The 16,956-nt window shown below is 37.4% G+C and overlaps 1 protein-coding gene across 3 annotated transcripts in view; it reads left to right on the top strand.

Annotated features, from left to right (window-relative positions):
* MYO5A (myosin VA) overlaps positions 1 to 16,956 on the top strand; it is a 232,181-nt gene that overhangs the window by 142,141 nt on the left and 73,084 nt on the right. For all 3 annotated transcript variants that reach the window (XM_036734147.1, XM_036734144.1, XM_036734145.1), the window contains exons 15-20: positions 6,208 to 6,369; positions 9,109 to 9,206; positions 10,098 to 10,184; positions 10,275 to 10,383; positions 13,571 to 13,782; positions 15,304 to 15,460. In XM_036734147.1, the coding sequence (XP_036590042.1) occupies positions 6,208 to 6,369; positions 9,109 to 9,206; positions 10,098 to 10,184; positions 10,275 to 10,383; positions 13,571 to 13,782; positions 15,304 to 15,460 (825 nt within the window). The remainder of the gene's footprint in view (positions 1 to 6,207; positions 6,370 to 9,108; positions 9,207 to 10,097; positions 10,185 to 10,274; positions 10,384 to 13,570; positions 13,783 to 15,303; positions 15,461 to 16,956) is intronic.

Below are 16,956 nucleotides of genomic sequence, written 5' to 3' on the forward strand. Positions count from 1 at the left end.
TTTTAGAGATATAAAAATTCTAACTTTGGCTGCATCCTACAAATTTTGGTGTGTTGTCTTATTATTATAATCATATTTAATGAAATTATTGATTTTATGATTTGCTCTTTGACCTACTCATTCTTTAGTATTAGGTTATTTAGTTTCAAATAAATTTTTAATCTGTGCTTCAAAGGCCTTTTACTGAATGTAATATTTATTGCATTATGGTCAGGAAAAGAAGCACTTAATATGTTTCTGCTTTTCTGAATGTGTCTATGAGGTTTTTATGCCCTAATACATGGTCCAGTTTTTGTGAAGGTACAATATACAGCTGAAAAATAAGTATATTCTTTTTTATATTCCCATTCTCTATTCTCCAGATGTCTATCTCATCTAACTTTTCCAAAATTCTATTCATTTCCTTAACTTCTTTCTTGTTTATTTTATGGTTAGATTTATCTAGTTCTGAGAGGGGTAAAATGAGGCTTTCCACTAATGATAATTTTACTATTTCCTCTAATTACTCATTTAACTTTTCCTTTAAGAATTTGGATGTTATGCTATTTTGTGTATATATGTTCTGTATTGATATTAATTCTTTACCTATAGTGTCTTTTAGTAAAATGTAGTTTCCCTGTTTATCTTTTTTAATTAGATCTCTTTTTGCTTTTGGGCAGCTAAGTGGCACAGTGAATAGAATGCCAGGCCTAGAGTCAGGAAGACTCATCTTCCTGGGTTAAAATCTGGCCTCAGACTTTTACTGGCTATGTCACTTAATCCTGTTTGCCTTAGTTCCTCTTCTATAAAATGAACTGGAGAAGAAAGTAGCAAACCACTTCAGTATCTTTGCCAGGAGAACCCCAAATGGACTCACAAAGAGTTGGACACGAATGAAACTACTGAACAACAACAACATCTGAGATCATGATTGTCACCTCTGCCTTTTTTACTTTGGAGAAAAGCATAGTAGATTCTGTTCCAGTCCCTTATTTTTAACTCTTGTATTTTTGTGTTTAAAGTGTGTTTCTTACAAATGACACATTGTTGGCTTCTGTTTTCTAATCCATTCTGATATCTTCTTTTTTATGATTGAGATCATCTTATTCATGTTCTCAGCTATGATTGCTATGTGTATTTCCTTCTATCCTATTTTCTTATATGTATCTTTCTCTTTTTTACCCTGTTTCCTCCTTAAGAGTCTATTTTGCTGTGGCAGCTAGGTGGCACAATGAGTAGAGCACCGGCCCTGGAGTCAGGAGGATTTGAGTTCAAATTCGGCCTCAGACACTTGACACACTTACTAGCTGTGTGACCTTGGGCAAGTCACTTAACCCCAATTGCCCTGTCTTCCCCCCTCCAGAAAAAAAGAGTCTGTTTCCGTTCTGACCATTTCCTCCCTTCTCTCTCTTAATCACCCCAACCTGTTTCTTAACATTTTCTCTTCTACTTCTCTGTTGGGTAAAATGAATGCGTATACCTAAATATGTGTGTATGTTTATTCTTCCCTCCTTGAACTAGTTCAAATGAGAGTAAAGCTCAGGTTTTGCCCACTCCCCACTCCCTGCAACCCCCACTGCCCTTCCATTGTATAAACTCTTCTTTTTGCACCCCTTTAAATGAGGTAATTTTCCCCATTCCTTGTTCTCCCCACCCCTCTTCCCTGCCATTCTATTCTTCTTTTGAGATCTCTTCAGCACAATAGGAGCATACCTAAGCCCTTTGTCTAATTAGACTTCCTCTAAGATGATAAAGTTCTGAGGATTACATGTATCCTTTCCCCATATAAAGACATAAATAGTTTAACCTTATATATTCTCTCATGATTTCTCCCTCATATTTACCTTTTCATGCTTCTCTCAAGTCCTGAATTTGAATGACAAATTTCATATTCACCTTTGGTCTTTTTATCAGTAATGTTTGAAAGCCTTCTTCTCCACTAGATGATCATTTTTTCTTCTCCCATAGAATTATACTCAGTTTTGATGGATAGGTTCTTCTTCTTTTGCCTTCCAGAATATCTTTTCAGGCCCTTTGTTCCTTTTGTTCCTAGTAGATGCTAAATCTTGCATGTTTCTGAATGTAGTTCCATGGTCCTTGAATTCTTTATTTCTTGGTACATACAGTATTTTCTCCTTGACCTGGGAGTTCTGGATTTTGGATACAATATTCCTGGGGATTTTCATTTTGGGGTTTCTTTCAGGTGACTGGTAGATTTTTTAGGTTTCTACTTTCCCTTCTGGGTCTAAGATATCTGGGCAGTTTTCCTTTGTGGTTTCTGAAAGTGTGATGTGTAGAATCTTTTTTGTTGTTGTTGTTCACAGCTTTCAGGTAGTCCAATGATTCTTAAATTCTTACTCCTAGATCTATTTTGTAGGCCAGTCCTTTTTCCTTTGAGATATTTCATGTTTTCTTCTATTTTTAGTCTTTTAATTTTGTTCTATCATTTTAAAAATATATTCTGGAGTCACTGGGTTCCATTTGGCCAATACTGATTTTTAAAGAGTTTTCTTCAGTAAGGTTTTGTACCACTTTTATCAATTTTCCAGTTCTTATTTTTAAGGAAATTTTTTTTCAATAATGTTCTGTAGCTCTTTTATGAAACTGTTAATTCCCTTTGAATAGCTCTCATTTCTTTTCCAACTTTTTCCTCTACCACTCTTATTTGGTTTTTAAAATAATATTTTTGGTCTTTTTGAAAAATATCTCCAACTTTTAAGAATTCTTGTTAGACTTGTGTCCGATCTGCATTTTACTTTGAGGCTTTGCCTATAGAGGTTTTAAAGTTATTATCTTCTTCTATGTTTGTGTCTTGAGCTTCCCTCTCACCATGAGAATTCTTTCTGATCGGACCTTTTTTTCCCATTGCTCATTCTTCTAGCCTACTTCTTGACATTGGAATTTATGTTAGTGTTGGGTTTTGCTCATTTCTGGGTATGAGGGGATACCTTTTTAAAACTTCTATCTTGTTATGACCTTCTTCTTTTTTCACAGCTCATTTCTAGGGGCCTGCAAGTTTTTGCTGCTTCCAAAGTGGTATGATCTGACAAGAGGTTTATTCACTGCCTTCTTGGTATCAGATTTGCAAATTCCTGACCCAGGTTTGGGTCTATTGGCTTGTGTGTGGTTGAGTTTCTGCTATTGGACTATTAGCAACCTGGAAGTTTCTGCAGGTTTCTCTGGGCTAGAAAAATGATTATGACTTTTTCTTGGCTTTACTGATCAGAATTTGGTCTGACATGTTTTCTAGGTTGTTGTGGAAGGGGTATGTTGGGTGAGCTGGGCAAAAATACTGACCCTCCCACTTAACATTTTGACTCCATTTCTCTGATATATTGTTGATTAGTTTGGGGGATAGTATTATTTTAAAGGATTAACATAATTTAGAAGTAATCTGGGTTTGTTTTAGAAGAATTACAATTCTTCTAGTTCTTTATTTTTTTCTTTGGAAAAATCACACTTGTGATTTCACAGATATTGGTACCTTCTGATAAGAAAATTCCTCTAACTATATAGATTGATACCTGTATTGATGTGTGTGTGTGTGTACATGTACATATATGTATGTATGTATATGTGTATGTGTGTTGGTATGTATATGTATGTGTGCATATGTGTAGCCTTAGAGAGTCGTCTAGGAACACTAAGGAGTTAAGTGACCTGCTTAGGACCACACAATCAGAATGTGTCAGAGGCAGGACTTGAACCTCATTTTCACTCCACTGTGCCATGTTGACTCTGAAAATTTCCTTCTAAAAGCTTCTTTTGTACAAGCAATCACTTATGTCTGGCATGTACTCCCTTCTTTGACTGTGGTCCATGGAATCCCACACTTCTTGTAAAGCACTTCATGGCTGCCACCTTCTTATAGATCTATGAGGCCTTTCTGAATCTCCCCAGTTATAAACACTGTCTCCTTCTTTAAATTACTTTGTATTGACTTTCTTGTCTGGGCTATCTTCTCCTTTCTACCTGCCTCTCCCCTCCCTACCTACCCAATAGAAGACAAGCTCCTTAAAGGCAGACATGCATTTTAAAAAAGTTTTCATTATATCCTCATCTACTAAGGCAGTACCTTATATATTACTATGCTTTAGAAATGGTTGTTGGATTTTTAAAGTTAATTGGCTAGCATATGTCTGTGGATTTGAGCAGAAGGATGTCCACTTCGTAGTGTTCCTATGAGGAAATTGCTTTATCAATCTTTTTTGGGGGGAGGGGCAGGGCAATTGGGGTTAAGTGACTTGCCCAAGATCACACAGCTAGTACATGTGTCAAGTGTTGAAGGCCAGATTTGAACTCAGGTCCTCCTGACTCCAGGGCTGGTGCGCTACTCACTGTGCCACCTAGCTGCCCCTAATGCTTTATAAATCTTAAAGCTCTAAGTAGAGTTAATGTATTTGATTTAATTAATCTTGTTAGAAATTGATGGTGGAAGAATATGAGCAGTATAACCTAATAAAATAATGAGAAACAAGTTTTAAGAAAGCTTAATGAGCATGTTCAAACCCATGACATTTAAGGATGAAGCTGAAAGAAGAAAAATAAACAAAAAAGGTGGAAATCTGTCAAGATTTCAAAACAAACTCTTTTCATCAGCAAGGACAATGAAGCCATCACATTTGGACATAACAGCTTCAGATGTGCTGCCTGAGAAAGTTAGAATGGCACTAAAGAAAACCAAGATGGAAAATAAGTTTAACAAAACCAAATATGGTTGGTTTATACAAAAGCGGTCTGTGCTGGAGGTAGCACATTTTTAAGAGCTTTGAGATATTCTCAAGATATCTGGAAAAAAAAAGGGGGGGGGTGGAGATACCAAAATCACAAAATATAACAAAAGATGACCAAGAGAACATCAATGATGACTCAACTAGGTGGTTGGCACCTGTTCCCACACCCTGCACACAGTGCCCTAGTATGGGCCTGGGAACTCTTCTTGGCCTTGTGCCCAGCCTGTCCATATAATGGAGTGTTTGTTAAAGCCTGATTTCTTGGCCAAATTCCAATGTCCATAGATCTCTCTGTGTCCCTATGCCAATATGGGCTGGAGAAATGACTCAATGTTGTATTTAATTGGATTTCCCCATCAAAATTCAGTCTATTGCATTTTCTAGATCTGTTTTGAGGGATTTTTTTTTCTTGAGGGGGTAGAAGTGGAGGAGAGCTTGCTTTTCTGTTTCCTGATATTCTGCCATCTTGTCTCTACTTCTTAAGCTGAGCCTTGAAGAATAAAAAGAGCTATAGCAGTTACCTCACAGGATTATTTTGGAAATGAAATGAAATTATGAACATAAAATACGAGTTTCAAAGGACTATATAAATGGTTGTTATTTATTTATTTGTTTGGCTCTATGGGGCACACATCTACTCTCTGTCATGTTCATGAAAGCATTGGTATTATGATTTATTTAAACTTTATGTTCCCTCCAGTACTTTGCACATAGTAGACATTAATAAAAGTTTCCTGTTTAATTGAATTGAGGCTGAGTTTCTATGGAAGTGTTTTCTTCACGATGCAAACAAATTGCCATGTTACACTGTCATATTAAGATGAAAGCTTATGTTTTATAATGAAACACTAGGGCAGCAATACAATTTTCATATTAAAAGTTTCTTTTGGAAAGTTTTATATGAACTGGTTCATAATGAATTAAGCAGAAGCATGACAACAATGTAAATGGAAAGAGCAAATAAACTTTCCAATCCTAACGCTGTGGTTGTAGTGACCATGAGTCTTTGTCCTGGAGAAGAGTTGATAAAATGCGCCTCCCCACCTTCTTGGCAGAGGTGGTGTTAGAACTGTGGATGCAGCTGATGTGTTGGTTTTGCCGAATGGTATTTTTGTCTTTCTTTTTTCTTTATTACAAGGGATGGTTCACTGCGTAGTGTAAGAAGAAGGGGTATATTCAAAATAGTGGTGATGTAAAGACAAAAGATATCAAGAAAGGAGAAAAGAAAAAAAAATTTTCATGAATTAATTTATCAAATTTGTGTTGTAGAATGACACAACTTTTCTTCCAACTGTATTGTTTTGACATCTGTCTTTAAATCCTCTACTGTTTCTTTGCCATTGAATCTTATAGTCTTCGTGGAGTGTTAGTCTGAAAGCATTTTTCTAGGGTCATTTGAAGTTATGTACTACAGTTGTGGAATATCATATTGTTTTTTCACTAGGTTTATATTTTTATTCCACTTTTAATGTTTTTTTTTCTGTTTGTGACATAGTTTAAGATGCTCCCAGAATTATTTCAAGATGATGAAAAAGCCATTAGTCCCTCTTCAGCCACTCCTTCTGGGCGTACTCCACTCTCTAGAACTCCCATAAAGCCAACTAAGGTTAGACCAGGCCAGACAACAAAAGAGCATAAGAAAACTGTGGGGCACCAGGTGAGTGGTACATAGCTATCTTCTTCCTTTTCTAACATCAGTTATGACACATACTTTCTTTGCCTCTTCTCAATTAACCCCGATACTTAATGCTTAGAATGTAAGCTCATTGAAGACACAAAATTTTTTTTTGTCTTTAATCCTGGCTAGCATACTACCTGACACATAATAAATGATTTAAAAAATGCTTGTTTAATTGAATAGGATCCCCAACACATTCTACCAACCCTAATCCTACACACTCTTCAAAGCCCTCCTCTACCTGCATCCCCATCTTTTTTACGAATCCTTTTCTGATTCTGTTCAACCAAAACAGATTTTACCCATTTCTCAATTCCACCAGGCCTTTGAGTTTGTACTAGACTAATCTTGATCTTTTTCTCTGTTTCATATATGTACTTCTTACATAGAGCCTAAGCTACTGAAGGTCAAAAACTATGTCTTCTCTTTCGTGGCACACTCTAAATAAATGGTTGTTGAATGAATGAATAAATGAGGCAGACTTCCAGTTCCTAACCCTAAGGACCTCAGAGAAAACAAAGCATTGCTTGTCTTTGTTTGCTTTTAACTTAAATTGTGCAAGGCTGCTTCTAATCATGGATGCTGCATTTTTGAGGCTTGGTGGTTGGTAGGTACAAAATAGACACATCTGACCTTTATCTAAGATGTGAAAACACCTTTATGGTCACGGCCTGGCCTTTTACCCAGTAGCCAGTGGGATAAGCTTTAAGGAGTATAACAGCTCTCAAGTTAGTCCTTAAGCTAGGCCCTCCCCAACCCCACCTAACAAGAATTGCGGGGGTGGGGGGTTGGGGGAGGAATTTGTGTATAGAAATTTTTTCCCTTTATAATCATTTTGCCTCAGGGCCTGGAGAATAAGCTAAAAACACTATTTAAAAAACAGTATTCACAAAATATCACTAAGCAGCATCTTCTTTTTAGGAAAAGGAGAGGCTTGGGATATTCCTTTGCCCCCTCCAGGGATGTCCAATTTAATAATAAATAAACATCTGGTCTGCTTTTAAGCTTAGTAAACTTGGTTTCTGCCAGATCAGGATGATGGACAAAGAGCTCCACAAGTGAGATAATACTGTGCTTTCAGTTTCATGCCACTGGAATCTGAATAATGTTAGCGTTCATGAGAAGCTTCAATTCCTCATCTAAAAATGAGGTGTCTGGGCTTGATGGTTTCTGAGGTCTTTTCTGGCTCTAAATCTTTAAGAGAGGAGAGGAGAGGAGAGAGACAGAGAGACAGAGAGAGAGCGAGAGCGTGTGTGTGTCTGTGTGTGTGTAGAGACAAAATGACATAGCTGATAAAGGGTCAGCCTTGGATTTAGGAAGACTTGGGTTCAAATCACCCTGCTTCCGACACACACCAGTGTTATGATCATGGACCTCTAAACCTGTCTATGTCCTAGGCAACTGTCTTAGATTATAAATTACAGGCAAATCATCAGTCCATCAATTTGTGGAGTATAGAGGGAGTTTTTGCACCTGGAGTTTCCCACAGGGAAGAAATCAGTTACACACACACACACACACACACACACACACACACACACACACACACGCTAACTTCATAGGATTGCAGATTTGGAGTTGGAAGGAATGTCAGTGGCTGTCTAGTCCAACTCCTTTATTTTACAGATAAGGACACTGGTTCCTAGGGGTGCCTTGTCTAAGCTCACACACCTAATGTGAGTCAGAGGCAGCATTTGAATCCATTCCTCTGACTCCTGTCTCCTGTACCACACTGCCTCCTAGACTGTTGTTCAGTTGTATCCAACTTTTTGTGACCTTGTGGACTTTTTCCATAGGGTTTTCTTGGCAAAGATACTTGAGTGGTTTGCCATTTCCTTCTCCATTGTGTCCCCATTTTACAGTTGAGGAACTGAGGCAAATGGGGATTAAATGAACTTGCCCAGTCACACAATTAGTAGGTATCTAAGGCTGAATTTGATCTCAGATCTTCCTGACTCCAGGACCCATCCTCTATCCACTGAACCCAGCTGCCTTCTGGGTAGTAACTATGTTTTTCAACAATTTTTAGCCAAAAGAAAAATTAATTTTGAGGTAAACCTCAAAACCGAGCAAGATATTCATGTCCATAATACTTAAATATCACTCTGAATCAAATTATATGGATTGAAGATGGTAGAGGAAGGATTTGTGTTTTTCAAATTAAATCTACAATGCTCAAACTTAAATTGCTGTTGCTTTCAGCTCTAGTAGCCTTTAGCAATTGCCTTTCTGTATTTAAGAAGTCAGGATGATAGGTGCCAATGTGTTTTGCACCAGTGACATTAGAAGAGCATTTAAAAGAGGCACTTTGGTGTGATAGGAAGAGATCCAGACTTGAAATCAAAATATCTGGGTTTGAATCTCAACTAGTGTGACCTGGGACATATTGCTTAAACCTTCTTAGCTTTGTTTTTCACGGCTATAAATGCCATTACAGTGGTTGTTCTGCTCGTCTCACAGGTTTGTTACCTTCATGAATTGTAAACCTCTAATCAATATCCACTATTATGAAATCATTCCTACTGTAATGGAAAACATACCCTTTTGAAAGGAGATACTCCATTGATATCTTCTTTTTCACAGGTTTCATTCCTATTTGACTTACTGATAATTTTTGGTACAGTAAAAAAAAAACCATGAACAAGATAATATGGTCTTAAAGTTAATCTAACTCTTGCTTATACCTTTGACTCCTCTTTTCTCTCATTTTTCATGTAGTTCAGAAACTCTCTTCATCTTCTGATGGAGACCCTCAATGCTACAACTCCCCATTATGTGCGCTGTATTAAACCAAATGACTTCAAGTTTCCATTTACGTAAGTTTATTTTTTAGCTTCTCTCTTGAAAAAAGCATATTTAATGACTCTGGGAAAGAAGTTACTATGTTATTGTCACTTGGAAAAGAAGATAACTTGAGACAGTTAGGTGGCACAGTAAGTAGAGCTCTAGACTTTGAGTTAGGAAGACCTGAGTTCAAATCTAGTCCCAGATACTTATTAACCATGGACCCTGGGCAAGTCAGTTAACTTCTGTTGGCCTCGTCTCCTCATCTGTAACATGGAGATCATAACAATACTTACCTCCCAAGGTTGTTGTGAGAATCACCAAATGAAATAACATATAAAGTGTTTTGTAAATTTTAAAGCACTATAAAAATACTAGCTATTGTTATGATTATTATTACTATTTCTATTACTATTATTATTATTAAAAGAGAATTAAGTAGACTGAAGGATAGAGTGAGAAGAAAACATAAACAAAACTGAAAGTTTCAAGTTGAACCAAGGCAAAGGTGTGGTTATTGTGGCCGTAACTGAGATTGAGTGCAAAGGTCCTTGGGAGTATTAAAACATTTGAAAGGATGGTCTTTTAAGCCTACTTTAAGTACTATAGGAGCTAGACACTTAGAGATATGATCCTGACTCATGGTCAGGTGTACTTTGGCACAAACTTGACTATAGCCTTTTGTATGTTCATATTCTCACTGTTAATCACTGACCTGCCTTCATGACTAATTTTTTTTTCACTATTAACTTCTATATCTTTAGAACCATCAGTTCCTTTCTTTTTCTTTCATAGTATCATGTTTTTATCAGCTAATTCTTATAGAGCAAAATAATAGGCAGCAAATGGTAGCTGTAGTCACACTTCTGCTTGGCTACACGAATGCTTCTTGTACAATAACAATTTTGCATTTTCACTTGTAGATTTGATGAAAAGCGGGCAGTACAGCAGTTGAGGGCATGTGGTGTCTTGGAAACTATCCGAATTAGTGCAGCAGGTTTCCCCTCCAGGTAGGCCAGGTATTTCTTAAGTCAGAGATTGTTTTTAGTGGGAGACATTCCCAAATATTTAACTAAGCTTTTGTTGACTTCTTTTGGCAGGTGGACATATCAGGAATTTTTTAGTCGCTATCGTGTCTTGATGAAGCAAAAAGATGTACTTACTGACAGGAAGCAGACTTGCAAAAATGTATTAGAGAAACTGATACTGGTAGGAGACCTTTTTATTGAACTTTTGGTTGACAGATTTTTGCCTTAAGAGTCTATTTGATTTTGATTGTTTAAGGCTATTAGGAGCATCCATTTAAAACTTTTGGTGGGGAAAAGAAGACTAGACTGAATTAACGTAAAATTGGAATTAAAGAATGACAGCAGATTGAGACAGTTTATTGAGGATCCAGGCAGAGCAGAGAGTTTTTTAGGGGTTCAGTGATGGTAGGAAGGATTGAACTGAGTTCTTTGGCAGTGTTATATGGCCTGGGACTGGAACAGAAGCTGTTTGGCAGTCAGACAGTACCTTTTGGCCAAATAATTTTCGCCTTTTCTGTTTTTGGAAAACCAGCAATAATAAATGCCTAATTGGTTTCTTCTTTGTGTAAGACACCATGCTTGGCACTGTGAGAGATACAAGGAATTAAAGTACATCTTTCACTTAGTGGGGCTTAAGCCCATTAGAGGGGCTTACAAGCTAGTTAAGGTAATAATACATATACCTATGGGACAAATAACAACATCAGACTACCTTCTTGTTGAAGTTGTCAGAGAAGGCTTCAGATAAGAGGGAAATCTTGAAGTATGGATAGAATTTAGACCAACAAACAGAAAAAGGAGTTCATACATTATAAGATCTGGGTTGTAGGTACAGGAGTGAAGGGAATTTTGCCCAAAAAGGGTATTGAAGAAAGAAAGCCCAAGGCATGCTCTTGGTTCACTGAGTAGCCCAGTTTGGTTGAAACAGAGAGTTTATATAGAGGAGAGAGAAGATCAGCCAAGGCCTTGAAATGCAGAACTAAGAGTTTGTCTTATTGGTACTAGGGAAGTAATCAAGGCTTGCATACACTCTGTGTCCCAGCCAGACTGTTCTGTTTGCTGTTGTTCCCTTGTGAGTGACATTCCTTTTCTTTGCTCCATGCCTTTGTGAAAATGACCTTCCAAACCCGGAATGTTTCCCCTCCTCATTTCTTTGGCCTGTAGTCACCAGCTGCCTTTGAAGCAGGCACACCAAAGGATTTAGGGTGGCCAATGAAAAAACATAGAGGATTTCACAGGCCACCCGAAATCCTTTGGCATGCCACAGTTTGTGCAGGCCTGCTTTAAAGCATGACTCTAGGCCACTTCCTGAGTCTCTTCATGATTCTCCCTCCTCCCACCCCTTCCCCCAACAACAATAACAACAATGAATGGTTTCCCCTTCAGTAAAATCTGTGCTCCTTGAGGGCAAGCAATTGTTTTCTTTTTGTCTTTATATCCCAGCACCTAGTATGGTGCCTAGCACATAGTAAGTACTTAGTAAATACTTGTTGCATTTGATCGAAAGTTTTGGAACTGGGAGGGTCATGACAAAATCAGCTTTTTATGAAGGATGAACCTGGAAGCAGTATAGTTAGATAATTTTTACTTTTTTAATTGCATTCCATTTTTCATTAGAATTTCATTTCTTTTTAGCTCATTTTGATCTGCCCAGCACTTATTTGGGACATGTTCATGCAGCTATTGTCAGAGGCAGGATCTGAACACAGGTTTTCCTTATTCCAAGTTCAACCCTCTATCCATGATGCCATGTTTCCTATTCATAGGGCTTTGGTGAGATAGGTGGCAGACATCTTGAGTTGTAGCTTGATTTTAGTGCATGGAACCTCTGAGAGAAGAAAGAAGGCAAGGCTTGGTCTAGAGCAGTGGTCAGAGAGAGGAGAGAAAACTCCTTTTAGTTTCTCTTTTGTTGGTTTAATCCAACATGTGTTTATTGAACATCTACTTAGTATATACTAGGTACTGTACTAGATACTAGAGATGCAAAGACAAGCCCAAAAACTCCTTACCCTCTACTATTTGTATTCCACCCCAAGTCCTGGGAGGTTAGTTCTGTATGGTCTTTATGTATTTCTGTAGAAATCAAAATCTGCAAGCATTCATTAAGCACCTACTACATGCCAGGCACTATGCAACATGCTGGTATTGCCAAGACAAGAATGAAACAGTACCTGCCCTCAAGGAGCTTACGTTCTACCCCGGGAAAATCATGTTAATGTAAAAATACATACAAAGTAAATGCAAAGTAATTTGGGGAGGAAGGGGGGATAGGGAAAAGACAGAATTCAGAAGGTCCTGATTCAGGTGAAGCTTTCTGATTTTTTCTTGTGAGCTATTCTTCTCATGTCAGTGAAAATGGTAGTTGTCTTTTCTGTATGTTCATGAGAATGTTGGATCATGTGGGTTCCTTTCATATTGCTTTCTAAATGAATGGTTCACCTGATGCATACTTCACTCCGAGGCCCACCACAGGGTATCTGCTCCATCCTGCCTATTGTTCATAATAGAAGAGGCCACACGGTGCAGTGGAAAGAGCAGTGGGCTTGGAACCCAAAGACTTGGATTCAAGTCCTGCCTCCTCCATGTCCTAGCTGTGTGGCCTTGGGCAAGCTGTAGTCACTCAGGGTCCTTAGTTTCCTTCTCACTGAAATTAGGAGTGTTGAGTAGATGACCACTCAGATATCTTTTAACTCTGAAGGTCTAGGTGCCATATTGACCTTCATTTTCTAAAAATGGCTTTGAATTTCTTAGAAGGCCTTCAGCTTCCCCTATATTTTAACATGTATTTAAGATTTTTTAAAAAAGCCTCAATAACACTATAGTTGAAACAAACAATAACAACTTTAAAGTAAAGCTTACTCGATATAAATATATCAGTCTTAATTTTCTCTAATTTTGTGCACTTTTAAACTTATCTTATTCTTGGTGTTTTTGTCCCCTCAGCTTTCACCTGGAATACAGACATTTACTGCATGAATCAATCAGAGAGAATATCAACATCTCCATTTCCTTGAGATGTTTAAAATACAACCAAGCTAACAAAAAATCTACCCTAAGTCCCACAACCAAGTTTTGGCCTCAAATAATATTCCCAGGTAGAAGAGCTCTGGAAAGTATTTGTCATTATAGCCTTCCGTAAAATCCCTTCCACTTCCTTAAGCTCACTAATCTTAGAAATTTTGTACAGAAGTGCCTAGGATCAAAATTTGGCTCCATTAGTTAATTGCTGATTTAGCAAAAATGTTAGATGTAGTTTCACCTCCACTGATTCTGCTTTTAGACAATCTTTGTTTTCTTTTCTGTTCTGACCTTTTATTTAAATAACTATTAATCTTGCTTCTGAATATGCATTTTTTCTCTGAAAATAGGATAAAGATAAATACCAGTTTGGTAAGAACAAGATATTTTTCCGAGCGGGGCAAGTAGCTTACTTGGAAAAAATAAGGGCAGACAAGTTGAGGGCTGCCTGTATCCGTATCCAGAAGACAATTCGGGGCTGGTTGCTGCGAAAGAAATATCTGCGTATGAGGAAGGCGGCTATTACTATTCAGAGATATGTTCGAGGCTACCAGGCACGATGGTGAGCAGAACTATGTCATCTGATTTTAGAATCTCCTAAACAGGTCATTCAAAGAAGGCTGCCAGCCTCTTTCTCCTTCTGGTGCTGCATGCTAGACTATTTGTTTTCCAGTAGATTAAGTAGAATTTCATGTGCATAGCAGCTTGTCTTTCTTAAAATGAAATTCTCTTCATAATGGTGTTACTGCTGAAAAGCAGTATAAGTCAATGAATAAAGCTAAGTCATGAAAATTTTATCATATATCAAATTCCACCATCTGTTTGGTTTTCATATCTTAAAAAGACATGCCCATAACATGCACTTTGCATATAGTAGGTACATAGTCCACGTTGGTTGGATGTACACAGTATTTTAAAAATAAATTAATAATCACTCCCATTCTTGTTAACATTAAATCTAGCAGTAGTCTCACAGTTAGTGGTTGTTGCTTTCACAATGCACTTTTGCTTTGTGAAAGTGAAATATAGGTGCACTTACAGTATATTCTTTTGAACTTGAATATATTGAAAAGATGCTGTATTCAACATCTTGTTTTCACGTGAGCAGATTATGAAGAATAGCCATCATGCTATGGAATATTTTCATACAAGAGTGTGAAAATTTTTTAGTTCAAAGTAAATTGAGAATGCAAACTTCTTTCTAAAACTGTAAGGCCATGTCATACAGGTGCTGTGGGGAGTTTCATTCTCTGGACCAGAATGTCTTAGAGTTGCTCATCTCCTATCTCTTCTTAAGAGTTTAAAGAAAGCAAAGAAACCAAGTTTGGGTGCAAAAAGTTGCGTATTATCATGGTCAAGTTAGTAATGATTCCATTGAAGTGTCTTCTAGAGAAGTGAGTTGGGGGGATCCTGAAAAAGAAACTGTATGTGTCAGTCAGATTCTAGATGAGACAATCCTTAGCGGGGGGAAAACACAGTTGAATTTTTGCAGCAACAGCTGATTAGTAAACATTTTTTTGAGACCATATATGGTGCTAAACAAGCTTAGTAAAATAGAATAGTATATCAGTGTATATTAATGACTGAATAGATTACATCCAGAATTTATGCAGCAAGAGCTGATTAAGGAACATTTTTTTTGAGACCATATATGGTGCTAAGACTAGCTTAATAAAATAGAATAATATATCAATATATAGTAATGACTGAATAGATTATGTCTGTTTATTTGCATATTATTTGTGGCACTGAGGAAGGAGCAAGGAATTTGGACTTAGAGAGCCCTGATTTACACATTAATTATACTACTGACCCTCTTAGGCAAGATACTTCTCTGGGTCTTGGTTTTCTCATCTGTAAAAGAAGAGTTGGTATAGGTGGCAAGCTGCCTTTCCACTATGAATCTGATCATCCGATTCCAGAACTTTATTTATACACACACAAACACACATATATATACACATGTACACACACACGTGTGTCAGTAATATCCCATAGAAAACCTTACACTTCTGAGAGGCCACATGACATGAATGTCTGAGTATTTTTAATTACTGACACTATCATTACTTATTTTGAACAGCTACGCCAAGTTTCTGCGCAGAACCAATGCAGCCACCGTCATTCAGAAGTACTGGCGCATGTATGTGGCTCGAAAGAGGTACCAAGTCAAACGGGCAGCCACTATCGTTCTCCAGTCTTACTTACGAGGTTACATGGCCAGGAGTAGATATCGTAAGGTAAGCAGCTCTGTTCAAAATCCTTGAGCGTTCTTGTAATTAATAATTATTGAATGTCCATGGAATTCTATGCACTGGCCAAAATACCAGAGTGCATTGCAGACGTTATCTCTACCCACAGAGGGCATACTTTTAGAGAGGAACACCAATTTAAAAATTTAGGGATCCAATCTTATATAAATTTAACATATGTTTTAAAAAAAGTACATAGGAAAAATCTGACATCTCTTTTCCCTAGTCTAGAAGATGGGCCCACAAGTATCTTTTGCCTGAGAGGGATATAGTCTGGCAGATGACCAGGGCTGTCCAAAACATGGCCTACAATTCAATGTATGCGGCCCACCTACAAGCATAGATTTACATAAATGCTCTCACTAAAATGGCAAGTCATAATATGTTTTTGTCTGTTGTTTCAATGAAAACCTAAAGTTGGACAGCCCTGCCTTAAACAATACTGATCGAATAATTTGATATCAAGTGAGAATAGACATAAATAAAGTAGAATCAAATAAATCTTACTCTCAGTCTCTACCAGAATGATGAATCTGGTTGGTCAGAAGGGAAGTGATAAATGTAATCACTCTATGAATTCAGTAATAAATTGGAAAATGACTATACAAATAGGACAGTATGTGCATGACTATTAGAGAGTCATTCATAGGGATTTTGGGGGTTTGGAGACATAGCCATGTAGTGGGATTGAGGTGGAAACTGGCTTTCATCTTAAGTATCATCATCATCAATTATAATGATAGAATGAAACTATATCATTGAGTTGTGCAGGCTAGGAGAGGAAGGTCACGGTTAAAAGGCCTTGGTAAATTGAACCAAGTAGTAAGAGCTAACAGAATGAAATTCAGCCTAGATAAGTACAGATTTTACTTAATAAGGGAAAAAAATCACAAATATAGACTAGGAAACAACTTGCCTTATGTGGCTGAAATGTATGTAAGGGAGATAATGGATTGTAAACTATATCAAAAACAATATATTACTTAATTTTAAGAACTCAAATGTGGTACTGGAGTCCAGTGCAAAAGTATCAAAAAATAATACTCTAGTTATAATTACTCATTATTGATTATGCCCAGAGTATATTCTGGGTTTACTTTAAGGCCTGGGACTGGGGGGAGGGTGGGATGAGGAGGAGAAACATGGAGAGATTAGAGGAGATTGGCATATTTAACCCGAGAGCAATGGCAAAGCTAAATGTAGCTCTCTCCTCCCTTTTTCCTTTACCCAAATTTATGCATTTCATCTATATCTTCAGAGATGATTTCTGGGACAATTCCATTTTCCATAGCCACCCCCCCAGGAGGTTTCCCTGTTATTGTGACTGTGATAAAGATCTGAAAAGCCCTCTACCCACTCTTTTTAGATTCCCTAGGAAGTGAAGCCCATTTACTTTCTAAGGTTTGTAGGAATATATATTATAGCTGTGTCTAAAGTAATTTAATGAGAGTCATTCTTTGGTTATTTTCCCTTTCCTCCTAAAG

The sequence above is a fragment of the Trichosurus vulpecula genome, chromosome 8 (genome assembly GCF_011100635.1).
Source record: "Trichosurus vulpecula isolate mTriVul1 chromosome 8, mTriVul1.pri, whole genome shotgun sequence".
NCBI classification, from domain to species: Eukaryota; Metazoa; Chordata; class Mammalia; order Diprotodontia; family Phalangeridae; genus Trichosurus; species Trichosurus vulpecula.